Source organism: Amblyraja radiata, chromosome 2 (genome assembly GCF_010909765.2).
Source record: "Amblyraja radiata isolate CabotCenter1 chromosome 2, sAmbRad1.1.pri, whole genome shotgun sequence".
NCBI lineage: Eukaryota > Metazoa > Chordata > Chondrichthyes > Rajiformes > Rajidae > Amblyraja > Amblyraja radiata.
The window spans coordinates 84,343,117-84,361,553 of NC_045957.1; the positions used below are offsets into that span (position 1 = coordinate 84,343,117).

The 18,437-nt window shown below is 38.2% G+C and overlaps 1 protein-coding gene across 1 annotated transcript in view; it reads right to left on the bottom strand.

Moving 5' to 3' along the window:
- Positions 1–5,235: 5,235 nt before the first annotated feature.
- galnt1 (polypeptide N-acetylgalactosaminyltransferase 1) overlaps positions 5,236–18,437 on the bottom strand; it is an 81,267-nt gene continuing 68,065 nt past the window's right edge. The window contains exons 8-12 of the mRNA XM_033049545.1: positions 16,664–16,844; positions 15,130–15,269; positions 9,942–10,040; positions 8,905–9,039; positions 5,236–6,637 (exon numbers count right to left, since the gene is read on the bottom strand). Coding sequence (XP_032905436.1) covers positions 6,491–6,637; positions 8,905–9,039; positions 9,942–10,040; positions 15,130–15,269; positions 16,664–16,844 — 702 coding nt within the window. The 3' untranslated portion in view covers positions 5,236–6,490. The remainder of the gene's footprint in view (positions 6,638–8,904; positions 9,040–9,941; positions 10,041–15,129; positions 15,270–16,663; positions 16,845–18,437) is intronic.

Genomic DNA, 18,437 nt, shown 5'->3' on the forward strand with positions numbered 1-18,437 from the left:
ACATTTTACTTAACTTTTTGGATGTTAGTTCTGATAAATTACGTAGCTATATTATCTTCTCAGTTACACCAGGTGGCATAGAATCCAGCATCTACTTTTAGTTTAGTGATACTTGCATTTCCCACCAAAGTTATGGAGCAATGATTTGATAGATCTAATGGCACTGACTTAGTTGGTGACTGATTAAGATAGGAAAGGCAGTCAGAAAAGACTCACTGTGGAAGCTTCTGATATGATCCCATAAAACAATACTTGCATTCATCAACAAAATGGAACAAGTTAGCACTAAATACCTAAATGACTTAAATATGTGGCTTTACCCTGATCAAAATTTCACAAGCCCAGTCGTGGCCACAGTTTGACTTTGTTCATTTGAAAAGGATGTGAAATATGCAAACGTTTTATTGATACACCCAGAAAATGTCCAATAATGGTACAGCAGCACATAAACTTTCATTAGGTTTACTGTATATCAATTAACTTCTAAACATGAATCACATTTTAGCTTGATGTGCCAAGATAGTGACAGAGGGATCCAGTAAGGCATTAAGTACAAAGACAGAATTTTGGAACAGCATATTACTACTGACACATTTCATATAAACCCAGTCAACTGAATAAAATTAATTCCCAAAATAGGGCAAAATATTTATTTTCCCAGAACCATTTTAAAGAGATTATTCTCCCATTATGGTGTAAAATTGCATCAGAGCCTGCTCATCCCAAGTTTAGTTTTAGTTTAGAGATACAGTGCGGAAACAGGACCTTCGGCCCACTGAGTCTGTGCCGACCAGCGATCCCCGCACATTAACACTATCCCACACACAACACACTAGGGTCATTTTATTTTTACATTTAGCAAGCCAATTAACCTACATACCTGTATGTCTTTGGAGTGTGGGGAGGAAACCGAAGATCTCAGTGAAAACCCACGCGGTCACAGGGAGAACATACAAACTCCATATATACAGCACCCGTAGTCGGGATCGAACTCGGGTCTTGGGCGCTGCAATCGCTGTAAGGTAGCAACACTATTAATGCGTCACCATGCCGGTAAAACCTGCTAGATTTACATTGCCTGAAAATATTATCTTCAAATATTTTATACAGGAATGTCCAACAAGTCAACAGGTTAAGGATCAGATTTGATAATGTACTGAATTAATTAGGCACTTTTAAATATTACCAAGGTTAAAGGAGTATCTGACAGGGGAGTGTTAAGAGGAAACACTCAGAGAAATAAAGCAATACATTCAAAACTCTCCTTTAGAGAGTTGCACAGGCAAAATAGCCCCCAAAAGTGCACTTTTGCATCATCAGTTTTTGGGAAGGACAGATACTGAGGGGTGCAATACTGCCAGCATCAGACACGTGATCTGGCTACACTGGATATATGTTGAATTGCCATATTGGTTAAGGCGATGTGTAGTTATCCAGGTCGCATGCCCCAAATGGTTATTGGCTTATCCAAACCATCCCCAAATTAATTGTGACTTAACACAAAATAAGCCCGAAACGTTGCCCATTTCCTTCGCTCCATAGGTGCTGCCGCACCCGCTGAGTTTCTCCAGCATTTTTGTGTACCTTCAATTTTCCAGCATCTGCAGTTCCTTCTTAAACAACATGCTGTGTAGTTAGACTTATTCAGTACATAGAAACCAAACACATATTTCTCAAAGGAGATTGTAGAAGAGTAGCTACCAGAAAGGAAGCACACAATTTTATGCTTCCTTTAACGTAACTGATTCCAGGATGCAGTAAATTATGCTGCTACATTTCTCTTTGTAAAACACGAATCAGAGCTAATAAGGAAGTAATCGATGGTCTTGTATAAGTGGCATTTTAAGTCATGCCAGTGAACATTCATTAAAACTGAAGGGAAATCTGGATAATGCATATTACAAACAATTGAATCCAAATGAGATTGGTAATTCTCATGTCACTTCCCAGAAGAGATTTACATTTGTTTTCCATAGTTACTCCGTAGAATTCCACACACTTTATTTGACAAAGTCACGCAGATATTCAGAATCCTCCAAAAATATAACCTCATAAGGCTTCAGTCTCTTTTCAGGGAAAAAAAACAAATCACACAATCAACATCGATACCATTCAACCAATTTGTGACACCTTGCCCAGAAAGGAACAGGATCTAAAAATAATTAGAAATATATGTAATTATAGGAATGAATATATGAGAGCTTTGAATTTGAACCAGACCTAAAATAAATGAGTTTTGCTTCAATGCCTCACTAGTACTCTTAACCAGTCAGTCATTAATGGCTGTCACATCTATTGATATAGATTTATTACTGTAATGTGTACCGATAGTGAAAAAAATTGTTTTGGCTGCAATTAAGGTGAAAACATCCATACATGATTACAACCAGAACCATTCACGAGTATACAAATAGTGCAAAGAGAAAGGAAACAGATTGCAAAATATAGTAGAAAAAAAATACTGCGGATATTGGTTAATATACGCAAAATGACACAAAGATCTGAAAAAGGGTCTCGATCTGAAGTATCATCTATTCATGTTTTCCAGAGATGCTGCCTTACCTGCTGAATTACCCCAGTATTTTGTGTCCTTTTGCAGAATATAGCAATACAGGTTCAGGGAAAGAGCAGATTTTTTTTTAAAGTGTAAGTTCTGCAGGAAGGTAGATGGGAGTAGGGGTGGGGGCGGGTATACATCCTTAGCTTGTGAAAGGTCCGCCTCGAGTCGGAGACACAAATGGGTAGAAATCGGAGACATTATAGTGACTTCACCACGTATATACAGCCTCAGATTTCACTTCCTTTACTAACAAACCCCTTTTCTCCTCATAAAACTTTTCAAAAATGAGAAATCCAACATCTAATAGAACCAGTAAACAGCCTTATTCTGCACGCCTATCAAAACACTCCTTTTTGAATTTTTGAGCTATGCTCTAAAATAAAGCTCAACATGTGGAAGATATATTTGGAGCATAAATTGAACTACTATTCAAGCAGAGAAGGAAAATTAAGACCAAGTTTTAGTATTGCTTCAGCAATAACTTTACGTTGAATGAAAGTAGAACCTTTTGGGGCAGTACTAAAATCAATGGAATCATTGAGAAAGTTGTGTATATTCTCATTCATAAAGACAATTACAATGAAAAGAAAGCTGGGTGAATAGAGTGATCTTGTGTATTTATAGCACAAATGAGGGCAAGGCAGATAATGTTGTTTTATTCTGGAATAAGATTAGCCTTGGTTAAAATACACTGTTCTTTCTGCAAGGTAGTGATATTGAGAATTCTATCCTGTGCAGTAGTTACTGTAGAACTAGAAATAGGGTATATGATCAAGAGTTACAGTCAGAAATAGGGTATATAGAAATATGACTGTGACAATCAGGCATTGGAATTATGCAGTTTCAATGGATCATTCCTCTCCAGGATTAGTGACATCCTTCTCAAGAATCTATTTGAATTCTGAGTTACTTGATGTCACTTTTCTCTTTGCTTAACCCTAAATGGTACAATAAGGAATAAACTAGTACAACAGACAATTCAAATATTGCAATGAGTCCCACCTGAATTTCTAAGCAGTGTTGGGTAATTCAGTTGGCAGTTGAAATGTTAACAATTATCTTTATTGACCATGTTGAAGATGAAGGAAATGAACAGACGACGCATTGGTTCAGGACCCTTCTTCAGACTGCAATTTCTTGTGCCACTGGTTTTGCATCAGTCAATCTTTAAGAGAATATCCAAAAAAAAGTCAACTTGGACTGCCACTGAAAGGTTTAGTCATATAGCACGGAAAAAGGCCCTTCAGCTCAACTTGTCCATGACGGCCAAGACGCCGATCTAAGCCAATCACATTTACCTGCATTAGGCCTATGCCCCCCTAAATCTTTCCTCTCCATTTATGTCGCTATCGCATCTGGTTCAACCACTTCCTCTAGCAGCTCATTCCATATGTGCACTACCCTATGTGTGAAGTAGTGATCTCCTGGGTGCCTTTTAATTGTTTCCCTTCACCCCTTAAATCTAATTGTGGACAGTAACAAAGTTAAACTAGTCCTCTAGTTTTAATTTCCCCTTCCCAGGGAAAAAGACTGTGTACATTCATCTTATCTGTGCCATTCATGATTTTATATAACTTGGCAAGGTCAACCTTAGTTATAGGGAGAGGAATAATCCAGCCGCTCCATACAACTCACACCCTCAAGTCCTGGCACCATTCTTGTAAATCTGCTCTGTACTCTTTCCAGCTTAAGATGTTTTTCCTACAGTAGGGCAATCAAAACTGAACACAATACTCCAATTGCAGCCTCACTGCTTGTACAACTGCAACAAAATGACCCAACTCCTATACTCAATGCTCTTACTGATGAAGGCCAGCATTCCAAACTCCTCTTTCTCCAACCTGTCTACCTGTGCTGCTATTTTCATGGAAGCATGTACTTATACTAGGTTCCTCTGTTCCACAACATTCCTGAATGTCCTACTGTTCGTGCAAGCTATAGAGTCTTACAGTGTGGAAACAGGTCCTTCAGCCCAACTTGCCCACACCGGCCAACGTGTCCCATTTATACTAGTCCCACCTGCCTGCATTTGGTCCACATCTCTCTAAACCTGATCTATCCATGTACCCGTCTAAATGTTTCTTAAACATTGCAATAGTACCTGCCGCAACTACCTCCTCCGGCAGCTCGTACCGTACACCTACCACCCTTTGCATGAAAAAGATACCCCTCAGGTTCCTATTAAATCTTTCCCCACTCTCCTTGAACCTATGTCCTCTAGTTTTTGATTCCCCTATTCTGGGCAAGAGACTCTGTGGGTCTACCCGATTTATTCATCTCATGATTGTGTACACTTTTGTACAGAAGTCTTACTCTAGTTTGACTTTTCAAAATACAAGACTATGACTTATCTGAATTGAACGCCATATGCTACTCCTTCGTCCACTTACCTAGATGATCAAAATTCTGCTGTAATTTTTGACACCCTACTTCACTGTCTATAATGTCTCCTATTTTGTCATCTGCAAACATATAAACTATGCCTTGAATTCTTAAATAATTTAAATAAATGATGAACAGCAAAAGGCCCAGCTTTGTTCGAACAATCCCTGTGGCACATCACTTCCAACCCTGCATCAGGAAAATGTCTATAATGCATAAAATGGAGAAAGAAATGCATTGTATTGAATGGATAATTTATTGCTGTCTGACAAGGGTAGTTAGAAAACACAATTAAATCTTTTATTAGGAAAAAGCAATCACCAGTATTTCACAGAATCTAGTATAGTTATGCAAATAGTGGAGTAGCAGGAACTGTTTTGTGGACGGAATGAAGATTTCATCCTGCAAAAACCCAGCTGCAGCCCAGACCAGCCCAGCCCACTGATGAGAACATATAGTGAATTTTATTGTTTATAAAACAAAATATATAAAAAGGGGGGAAAAAAATCTACATCCGATAAAGCTAGGCCACACACACTCCTAACATTATGAGGAAATGCATTATTCATCAAGAATACAAAGCCGAATTATACAGAAACATTTATTCACTGTATTTCAGAAGCTGGTTAATGAAATGCTCCTCGACTGGTTCGTAGCAGCAGTTCGAATAATTCAGGGAGAAGAAGTCAGGAAGGAGCCAAAAACAAAATTTAACAGCCTACAGAACCTGAACAAGAAGTTATAAAAGGGGAAAAAATTAAATGAAATAACATATGTGAAGAAAATAAAAAGACATCTCCATAATTTCCCGTCTCTATGTGGCCTCTAATTTTCAATTTCCCCTCATTACGAATGAATTAACTGAAACAATTCCATGGCAAACAAAACAGAAGGTTCACAATTTGTAAATCAGAACTGGTTAATTCTTCATTGACATATAAAAATCTACACAAAATTAAATTCCTCATAATTGTAATATTCATTTTTCCATGAATTCTGTCCCAGTTAAATAGATTTTGTATTTATACAAAAGTGATTTAAATGTATGTTTGATATATGTTCATTGTATTCTTGCACTGATAGGATGCAATATTGGTTACCACAAATAAACCAAGATATTTTGTGATTTTATGAACATTTCTGGGGTCTATGCCACACTTTCAAACAAATACAAATACAATTGTGCAATTAAATTACTATGATATGCTGCTTACGGGAAAATGGCGATGTGTCAGGACCACTTCCTTGATTAAATCATATTTACTTAATGAGCAGTGCAAGTCCATTCCCTAAGATTTAAACAATCTTGCCAGCCCCACCTTCCCCTTTTTAAATCAGTTAGAAACATTGTAAACATCAGTGCGCACAGTTTCTCCGAAGTCTGTAGTTTCAAACCGCAAAGAAGGAATGCAGATTCACAATATCCTTCAAGTAGTCCACATGCTCAGAGGAGGAACCTATTCGCTGCTAAGATGAAAGTTCATTTTAAGTACAGATCTAGCAGTAAGGTGCACAGAGGTAGCCCATTAAATCTTCAGAGCTGACCAATCAGAAAACCTCAGGGAGTGTGACGTTGCGCAAAATCCACTGTTGTGAGCGGCTTCCATTGCAATCCTTCATGGTGGGCACTTGGCTGTCTGCATCTGTGGATTTATCCAAGCACTGATTGCTGTTCAAATGCATCAGGAATAGTTTCTGAAACATTAGAAAAATTGTACTATTATTTTCGTACGAAAAAAGTCGCATAAAAATTTCTAATGCAAAAAAAACCCTTACTTTACAAAGCATTTAAGCAAAACATGTGGTGTAGTCAGATTTCATAAATGCAAACAAGCCTGATCCTAGGTTCAGATTAGTTTAGTCATGTACAGCAGAGTGTAACAAAATTCAGTGTGATGTTGTCAAGCTGGAAAGAATGCAGAGAAGATTTAGGAGGTTGGTGCCAGGGCATGAGGGCCTGAGCCATAGGAAGAGGTTGGGCAGGCTAGGACTATACTCCTTGGGGCGTAGGAGGATATGAGAGGTGATCTTATAGAAGTACTGTACTCTTTTACCCAGAGTAGGGGAATCAAGAACCACACGTATTTTTAAGGTAAGAGGGGAAACATTTAATAGGAATCTGAGGGGCAACTTTTCACACAAAGGGTGGTGGGTATATGGAATGAGCTGCTGTAGGAGGTAGTTGAGGCAGAAACTATAACAACATTTGAAAGACATTTGGACAGGTACTTGAATAGTAAAGCTTTAGGGGGGGTATGGGCCAAACACGGGCAGGTGGGACTACTGTAGATGGGGCACCTTGGTCGGCATGGCAAACTTGGCTGAAGTGCCTGTTTCTGTGCTGTATGACATGAAGCTGAGTAAACATACAGTAATAATTACAACAATAAATACAATAATGTGCAAAACAGCAGAATGGTACAAGATTGTAGTGCATTAGCTGAGAAAAGCAAAACAAAATATTAAAGTAAAATAATGGAATGAGATAAAGTTAAGAATAAGAGTACATGTAACACCTTCAGGAAATCGGTGCAAAAGAGATGATAGGTTCATGAATCATATAGCAATGGGGGAAGAAGCTGTTCTGAAGTCTGGATCTCCAAACTTTCAGAAAGAAGAAAGAAAAGGGAATGGCCAGGGTGGAAGGCATACTTCCAGCCTTCTTGATGCACCATGTAATGAAGATGGATTGGATGGAAGGAAGTGTCGAGCCTGTGATTGGCTGAGCTGTGACAACCACTCTGCAGGTTTAGGTGGTCAAGAACAGAGCTGTTGCCATATCATCCTGTCAGTAGAATAAAAAGTTGGTGGATTTGTTGGTGAAATGGATCCTGAAGCTATTAACCACCTCGACAGCAGCTCCATTGATTAGGACAGGGTTGTGCTCACTTCTTTTCTTCCTTAGGTCAACAACTAACTCTTTTGTCTTACTGACATTAAGGCTAGATTTTCGTCCAGACACCATGAAACAACAATCTCAGTCTCTTCCCTGTACTTTGTCTCATCATCATTATTGTTGATCTGGTCATCAACAGTGGTATAATTGACAAATTTAAAGATCGTGTTGGCATTGTACTTGGCCACATTATCATGGGTGTAGCGGGAGTACAGCAAGGAATTGAATGCATAACCCTGAGGGGTACTAGTGTTGAGGGTCAAGGACAAGACAAATCAAGAATGTTTAATCATCATATGCATTGCGAACAGAACAGTGAAATTATTGTTGCTGCAGCTTTTAACACATTAACGCAACATCACAACAAATAAATATACAATCAATAATACAGTAAATTATCGGTTATATTAGGTAACCAGACCATAATAGTGCAAGCGGAACTATATAGATCAATCCTCATACAAATTTAATTGAAATTCAGTGCAGCGATAAGGTTTTATGGTGTTTAAGGAACTGCAGATGCGGGAAAAATCGAAGGTAGAGAAAAGCGCAGGAGAAACGCAGCGGGTGAGACAGCATTTATGGAGCAAAGGAATATGTGATGTTTCGGGTCGAGACCCTTCTTCAGACTGATGTGGAGGTGGGGGGGGGCGGGAAGAAAAAAGGAAGAGGCGGAGACAGTGGGCTGTGGGAGAGCTGGGAAGGGGAAAGAGGGAGAAAGCAAGGACTACCTGAAAATGGGAAAAGTCAATGTTCATACCGCTGGGGTGAATAACCCCCCCCCCACTGCCTGCTGACCGACGTCTCTCTCATCCAATCAGCACCCTCGATCATCAGTCCCACCCCCACTGTTTCGCGGAAACCGGAGATTTTTAATAGATTGTTTTTACCGAATTTCAAAATCCATATTACAAAACATGGTTGGGATTGTCCCCCACCTCTCAAAACATGGAGGGACGAGCCCCCCCCCCCCCCCCCCCCCCAGGATTTCCGCCCATGAGTGTTATAGCCAGCATTATTTGGGTAGAACATTTTAAGCTAATGTTTTTATAAAGGCAATACTTACCACAGCATCATGCTCCCAAAGCTGATTGCCTTTTAGATGGTGACACTTCAGCATCATGATAGGGCCATGAAGTTTGGACACATCTAGGCACAAATCATCTGTTCTAATTTCTTTGTTTGCAGTGTAAGAAAACACCTGGAAAATTTTTTAAAAACAAAAAAACAGGATGAGTTTGTTAAAAAAAAAAATAATTCATATGTAGAATAAAATATTTTAATATTTGCCAAATATTGTCCCATATTTATTCGTTGATTTATTTTTAAGATGTAGTGTACCATTAAGCAAAATTTGCACCTAAACAGGTGATTAAAACACAAACTTGGAGCAAATAGCTTTAATGAGCTCCAAGCGTCAACTCTCTTACCCTGCAAATGCTAGTACCATTAAAACTAGAGGCATATTCTAAATACATTTTTCAGTTATCATTTCCAATAACAATATATATTTTATTGGCTTGTAGATTGTAATTCTATTCCTTAAAAATTACTATTGAAATTAAAATATATTTTAACTTATCTACATTTCTTTTCCCATAAATTCTGTTTTTTAAAACTACAACACACTTATTTCTCTAAATGCCCCCTAAAACTGGTGAAAGCTGAAATAACTTCTTAGTTCAGTCAACTATCAGCAGCAGATACATAAATCACAGATATCTGCCTTATGCACAATGCCAACTATCAGGGTGCTCGTGAAATATCTATTTTGATTTAAATGGCAGCTGGAGCCCAGAATTTACTTGCAAATAAAATAACCACAAATTAAGATCAAAGGCTTACAATCCCATGAACGTAGATCAATTCGGTCGTTGAAATTTGGTCTGAAGTCAAGAACATACATACAAATTCATCAAATAAACTTGCTGTTCTGTCAAAGTAACCCACATAGGCAGAACTAAGACAGTTGAGTATTGTATAATAGTGCAACATACAGTAGAACGAATGCAAACTGGAAATATTCAAAATCAGCACACACGGTTCTGACGTTATCACTTGTGGAAAACAGAGAAAATCGGAAATAAACAAACTGCAGCTCACCTGATTGCCTCCCATACCATGACAGTTAAATATTCCCACTTTTTCATTTTCCTTTCTTGCCATATTATCTAGACATTGATTTGTCTCTACATTTCTAATCTAAAATACAAGGTAAATAAAATAGATTAGTTAACCAGCCAAGACATATTTGAAAACATATTCATCTTTAGAGTCTTTACTCAGTAGCTCAATCAACTACTGAATGCAGCAATACAAGCCCCAAGCTTGATATTTGCTCTATTTCTATTAATGTATTTTCACCAGGGAGATGGGCCATTGCTGCAGAGTACAATTACCAAACTATTTGGCTTTCTGTTACTGATTATTACACATCAACTGAGTGATGACAAGATTAAGGAATTGATCAAGTAGAGCCATGAAAATTAAACTCCCAAAAATCTTTCAAAATTGCTGATTTTGATACAAACATGAGAAATACTAATTTGGTTAAAACTATAAGTCAAGTCAAGTCAAGTCACATTTATTTATATAGCACATTTAAAAAACAACTCTCATTGGCCAAAGTGCTTTACATTTGTTATAAGAATAGCACAACAAAACAAACTACATACATATATACATGTAGCCCTCACTCAGAGGACGTCAGGAAAGGCTTGGGAGTATAGATAAGTCTTTAGTCTTGACTTAAAAGAGTCGATGGAGGGGGTAGTTCTGATGGGAAAGTGGATGCTGTTCCACAGTCTAGGGGCTGCAACCGCAAAGGCGCGATCGCCCCTGAGCTTATGCCTAGACCGTGGGATATTCAGCAACCCCAAGTCGGCCGATCTGAGGGGCCTGGAGGTGGAGTGGTGGGTGAGAAGACTTTTTATGTAGGTGGGGGCAAGCCCATTGAGGGCTTTGTAGACATGGAGGAGGATCTTGAAGTATATACGGAACCGCACAGGGAGCCAGTGGAGAGAGGCCAGGATCGGGGTGATGTGGTCCCTTTTTCGGGTGCCCGTCAGGAGTCTCCCTGCGGCGTTTTGGACCAGTTGCAGGCGGGACGGGGAAGATTGGCTGATGCCAGTGTAAAGGGAGTTGCAGTAATCTAGGCGGGAGGAGATGAATGTGTGGATTTAAGAAGTTCATATAACTAAATTGCAGGAAGGAACCAATATCTTCATATGAGGGCAGCAAAAAATATAGAAGTACGAGAGAAAAAAATACTATATGCAAACCTTCACTGAGGAAATAGAAAGATTCCTATAATAGTGGTTGCAAATTTTAAATTTCAATTTAAAATTCTGCTTCCACCATTTTAAGCAACATAAAAATCAGAAACATGGCAACAACAGTGGACACTCAGCTTTCCTCCCCTACTTCAGTCAAAGCAATGCCAGCCAGCATAAAAAAAATAAACTGCAGGAAGAACTCAGCAGTTTGAGGAGCATCAATGGAGGCAAATTTCAAGTTAGGACCATTAAATCTTGCAGCAAAATCCTCCTAACATCACCCAGCATCTCCTCTGCATTCTCACTTATGCAATATATTTTTTCCTACAATGTTATCTGTACTGTCTGCAATATTCTAGCTAAGACCTGTCCTTTAAAGGAGTTTGCGTGTCATTTCTCATTCCTATTATTTATAAGTAAAAATAAGATAAGAGTTTTCTGAATAACTTAAATCATATGTTCCACTATCTTTATCTTGCAATAAATTTGACTCATTTTAAAGTTGCAATTTTATCATAGGGCATTCTGATAAATGATAGAGAAATTAACATCCAAAAAGGCCATTAATTTGCTGTTAAACATCTTGCATTAAGACAAACTACGATTGAAATGGAAATTTCCTGATATACACTGCATTTCTCATTTACTGCATATAAAAAATGTTTTGGAAAAAAATTAATCTTAGAAAGTCTGAAGGATTGGAATTTTCATGGATAAAATTAATGTAACAAGAAAATTTCACAATGCATATCAATTATGCATTACTGAAATATTACTGTCTTAACATAAATTAATTCAAAAGCAGGGAAAAAACTTTTGATTAGTGCTTAATAGAGCAAAGAATCTGCATTGGAACCTTTAATTATCCTTCTGAATCTGTATTAGATTCTGATTACTTTAGTTTAGTTTAGAGAAATAGCGTTGAAACAGGCCCTTCGGCCCACCGAGTCCGCACCAACCAGTGATCCCCGAACATTAACACTATCCTACACACTAGGGACAATTTACACTTACACCAAGCCAATCAACCCACAAACCTCCAGTGGGAGGAAACCGAAGATTTGTGAGGAAACCCACGTGGTCACGGGGAAAAGGTACAAACTTCTCCAGACAGCACGTAGAGTCAGGATCAAACCCGGGTCTCCAGCGCTCCAAGCGCTGTAAGGCAGCAACTCAACTGCTGCACCACCATGCCGCCCTCATTCCCGAGTAATTGCATGCAAAACTGCATCCCATTGTAGGATAGCTCATGGAGCAATGAACATCACAGCAAAATAGTGTGTAGGAAAGAACAGCGGATGCTAGTTTAAACCGAATATAGAAACAAAAAGTTGGAATAACTCAGCAGGTTAGATAGCATCTCTGGAGAAAAGGAATAGGTGACATGGTCGAGACATGAAGAAGGGTCTCAACCCGAAACGTCACCTATTCCTTTTCTCCAGAGATGCTGTTTGACCCACTGGGTTACTCCAGCTTTTGAGGTCTATCTTCAGCAAAATGCATATGTATGATACAAGAAAGAATATGCGCTTCTTAAAGATGCTTCAAAAAATCAGGGTCTAATAGCTGGACCAGAAAATAGGCTGCAACTCATGGCATCTATACTGAGGAAAGTCTTGAAAGTCAAAAGAATGAAATGTTCTGTTGGTTAATTAGTTGTACTACATAGAACAGAAACCAAAGAATATCTCTAAAAGACAAAGGAAAACTGGAAAGAATCTATTCAACATGGATCCAGTGAAAATACCATACATTAAGCATAGTTATTAGGTCAGACAAAATTATTGAAGTGGAAATTAGAAAGTTGCCTGTAAAAGAAGAACATGAAATTAAATAGGGACGAAGACCGAATTAGAATTGAGGAGCTCGAGATGCAATGCAAACATCCGTGGGCATACAGGCCCACCTTCAATATTTTAAATGTTCTGATATTACTATTACTCTGAGTAACGATAAAATATCATCTCTTCTACATCCCAGGAGTGTTGAGTCGTTTAAAGGCAACTGCACCTCAAACAAAATTCTGATTTCATGTTTCATATTTTTATGTTAATCATGCGAGTGCTTTTTGAAATCATGGGGATTAAATGTTGAATGGAAATTTGCAAAATCTCCTCTGGTTTGGATTGCCAGATTGAAGAGGCAGATTTGGAAAAAAAGGATTTGTACAGAATAGACCATTAGCCAACATACCACTCTATTTTGTTTATACCTATCTGACCATGCTTTCATCATTATAAACAATTTGTGTTAACATAATACTTTAAACAGAATTTTCAAGCTGTTTCACAAAAATTTAATAACATACACAAAAAAATAGACCAAGATACAAGGGTCAAATATTTTTGGGTGATCAAAAGCTTAATCAAAGGAATTTTTTTTTAAACAAGGGAAGTGGAGAGGCAGATAAATTTAGAAGGAGAAAAACAAAGCACAAGGTTCGGATGGTTCAAGTCACACCTGCCGGTTATGGTATCAGAGGGACAATTTACTCATGAAGTTTTACAAGTGTAAAAGACAATAGAAATCCAATTGAAATAACAATGATGTTTAACTTTTAGTGTCAAGATACTAGAATAATAACCGGCATTTGTTAAAGGTGTCATATACATCAATGATCTGGATGATGGTGTGGTAAATTGAATTAGTAAGTATGATAGGTGGTGTTGTGGATAATGAAGTCTACAGAGAGATTTAGGCCATTTGGAAGAGTGGGCTGAAAGATGGCAGATGGAGTTTAATGCTGATAAGTGTGAGGTGCTACATCTTGGCAGGACAAATCAAAATAGGACGTACATGGTAAATGGTAGCGAATTGAGGAATGCAGTTGAACAGAGGGATCTAGGAATAACTGTGCATAGTTCCCTGAAGGTGGAATCTCATGGACATAGGGTGGTAAAGAAAGCTTTTGGTGTACTGGCCTTTATAAATCAGAGCATTAAGTATAGAAGTTGGGATGCAATGTTAAAATTGTACAAGGCATTGGTGAGGCCAATTCTGGAGTATGGTGTACAATTTTGGTCACCAAATTATAGGAAAGATGTCAACAAAATAGAGAGAGTACAGAGGAGGTTTACTAGAATATTGCCTGGGGTACAGCAACTAAGTTACAGAGAAAGGTTGAACAAGTTAGGTCTTTATTCTTTGGAGCGCAGAAGGTTAAGGGGAGGGACTTGATAGAGGTCTTTAAAATGATGAGAGGGATAGACAGAGTTGACATGGATAAGCTTTTTCCATTGAGAGTAGGGAAGATTCAAACAAGAGGACATGATTTGAGAATTAAGGGACAGAAGTTTAGGGGTAACATGAGGAGGAACTTCTTTACTCAGAGAGTGGTAGCTGTGTGGAATGAGCTTCCAGTGGAAGTGGTGGAAGCAGATTCGATTTTATCATTTAAAAATAAATTGGATAGGTATATGGACGGGAAAGGAATGGAGGGTTATGGTCTGAGTGCAGGTAGATGGGACCAGGGGAGAATAAGTGTTCGGCACGGACTAGAACGGCCGAGATGGCCTGTTTCCGTGCTGTAATTGTTATATGGTTTGTTATATGGTTAATTACACAAGAAAATTATTTTGCTTTTGCGAATTTTGTGGATTAACCACAGAGAGCCCCAGTTAAATGCCAGGAGTACACAATTCTAGCGCGGCACATAATCAACACCCAAATTTACAATCGCAATGCTGGGAAATTACGGAGTCCAAATTCAGCCTGCGGTCAGCATAACAGCGGCAGGGGTCTCTCAGCAGATTCAGACCACGTGTTTGCAAGCGGAGATTGATTTTCAACCTGGTTATTCCTACAAAAAGCATCGTCACACACAAATGACATCAGCGTGCACTTGTGATCAAATCAACAAGACCAACATTCAATGACGACACATGATGGACAAAAGTGTAATGACTTCAAACAAATGAATTGAAAATAGTGACAGCCCTGTGAAGCAGCAGCTATTTTGTCTCAAATTATATCGTTGATAAAATTAAAATCATCTTCAGAATTGCTGAAAATTGTACCTCTCCCAGGGAGAAATAATGCCGTGGAATATGGGAGTCAGGATAAACGTTTTCCAGGAACCAAGAGAAAGGTTTACATGACAGCTTTTGTCTCAAAGCTTTGCGTGCTGCTACGTCTCCATATTCAACCTTCGTAACACCTATTGAATTAAAACCATATCACAATAAATCATGAAATTTTTTTAAATTGTTGATTAAGGTAAAGACAATTGTATCAAATTTGTTAACTCATCTCTTTATCCACAAATACTTTCACCCTGCTGCGTGTTTCCAGCACTTGCTGTGTTTCCTCCGGATTTCAAGAAATTTAAGTTATCTTTTGACAATTATTATTAATTATAATTGAAACACAATTGCAGGCTGGATTATATTGCACAAATTCAGAATTATGCACAAATCTATGCTTACTGTAAAAGGGTAATAGACCCTACAGCATTTTGTGCCACAGATTTGCATCTCATCTAGTGGGCAAAGTCTTATTGGCTGAAGTCACACTGGCAATCAGCTGCTGAACTTCAGTAAATGTCAGAGCTTTGTAGTTGTGCAAGTGGTCTGAGATGACATTACATCTCTCATGGGACTCCACACGGAGTCTCATGGCACAGCTCAGTACGCTTGGGATTCCACACCATTCTTGGGTAGGGCTAGTGAATCCTATGCCTGAAACTGTATCGATTTCAATGGAGATGCCTGAGGACTATGTAGCAAAGCGACGTTTAAATTAATTAATTCCAATTCATCTTGTATGTTGCAAACTAACTTTCGATTGTCTTTAAAATCATGGGAGACCGTGTCTCACAAATTTGAGTTTTTTTAAGTAACCAAGAGGGTTGATGAAGGCAGGCTCATAGACATGGTCTTTAGCAAGGCCTTTGATAAGGTTGCTCAAGAAGGTTAGATCACATGGGATCCATGGGGAGATAGCTAACTGAATTCAGAATATTCATGATGGAAGAGAAAGCAGAGGGTGGCAGTGCAAAGTTGTATCTTGGGTTGGAGCCCTGTGACGAGTGGTGTGCCTCAGAGGTTGGTGCTGGGACCATTGCTGTTGTTATCAACATCAACAATTTGCTTGAGAATATATGAGACAAGATTAGTATGTTTGCAGACACCACTAAAACCGGTGGTATTATAGACAGGTGGTTATCAAGGTTTACAATTGGATCTTGATCAGCTGGACAAATAGGCCAAATTGGAGTTTATTCAGATGATGGAGAGATGTTGCATTTTCGGAAGTCCAATCAGGGCAGGACCTTCAGTGAATGGCAGGATCCTGGGAGGGCTGCAGAGCCGAGAGATCTGGGAGTACAAGTACAGAGTAGCCTGAAAGTGGCTTCATAGGTAGATAGGATGGTGAAGGCAGCTTTTGCCATGCTGGCCTTCATCAGCCAGGAAATAGAGTATATATAACTTGGGACGTTAGATTGTTGTTCTACAAGACATTGTGATCTTATGTGATGTGCTCAAAGTATATTCTCTTGACTAAAAAATGATACAAAATACATTCAAGGAGGTGGATATTTTCTATACTTACCAGGAGAAATAATATAGAAAAAACTTTTGAAGTCATCCATCCAGACCTCTGCGAGCCTTCTATTATTCTTGTTTATTATCTGACCAGTGCCTCCAGGAAAAGTGTAAGGAGTAGCTTTACGAAATACATGGCCTACATGTGAACAAGTAACTATCTCCAAAGTACCACCACATTGCCAGATCTAGAAGATATAATGTGCATTTATGAAGTGCCTCGCGTAACTTTGTGATATCCTTTTTTTGAGACAAGTATTCACAAACTTTAAAGTTGCCCAAGGTTTTAACATTGAATTAAAATGTAATATTATATTTTTACGCATTGAATTAATATTTTTGCATCATGATGTAACAGACACAAAGATGGTTATGACACATCGTTGCAAACCAGGACAATTTTGCATGTTAATACTTACATTACAAAATTGTCCTGGTTTGCAGTGATGGCATGTCATAACCATCTTTGTGTAAGTTACATCATGATGCTAAAATATTAATTAAATGTGATCATTAAGTAATATAACTAGATTTGTTTGCAGATTCATTATTTAAATATTCAAGACGTTCTCATCATGAACAATGTATATACTGTTCTGAAAGTTGAGCAGTTAGCAGAATGTGCTTTAGGTTTCCAAAGCAAGTCAAAAATCCAAAGTTAGCCATTAACTAAAATTAAATCCTCAGTGCTTAAAATTGATTGCCATTCAACGTAAACTAAACTCATTTGACTCCAAGAATAAATTTAAACATACCCTCCTGCCCCCTCCCAAATGCCCTTTAAATATCATTAACAGTTTAAGAAGGTAGCAGAATAAATGTTGACTAGATCATCAACACGTCATTGTACTTCTCAGAATGCGGCAAATGATAATTTATTCCTATGCAGAAATTTATAACAGGTGTTAATCTCTAATTTGAATCATAACAAATCTAACAGTGAAGCATTAAGTCAGTTATGCACAAATGTACCAATATAAATAATGCATTCAAATTTCTGATACATGGCCTGATTGTACTAACTATGATCTCCGAAACAGGAGCACTGCCATTGAGCAATATCCAAGAAGAAATGACAAATTGCGGTGGGGAGCAAGTTCTTTCAAATGTGACACAGCAGGACAATATGATAGCATGTGGTAGTATGGTGCTTTCTCCATGCGGACAGTTCAGGTGTGTCTGCATGCAGAATGTGCACTCATCCTGTGATTGCATGCATTTCCCACAGGTGCTTCTCTTTTCTGCTGCATTCTAAAGATGTATAGGGTAGGTTAACATTAGGCTGAAGAAAGGGAAAAGTTTTGTTTTGTGTGCTATCTCCCGATCAGATTGATTATATATAAATACAATCGTCAAACTCCAGTAGAATAGATAGTGCAAAGGCAAAGATACAAAGTCATGACTGCTGTGAATGTTCCTTTTGTGTACCTTGCGTCAATGTAATCTTAATGAACCCTGCTGTCCTACAGTGCATTTAGAAAGTATTCAGACCCCTTCATTTTTTCCACATTTTGTTACGTTACAGCTTTATTCTAAAATGTATTAATTTTTTTTTTTGTAAATCACCAATCGACACACAATAACCCCATAATAAAAAAGCAATAACAGGTGTTTCGAAATTTTTGCAAATTAGAAACATAGAAAATAGGTGCAGGAGGAGGCCATTTGGCCCTTCGAGCCAGTACCACCATTCATTGCGATCATGGCTGATCGTCCCCAATCGTCCCAAATTAAAAATAAATAACATTTCACATTTACATAAGTATTCAGACCCTTTACTC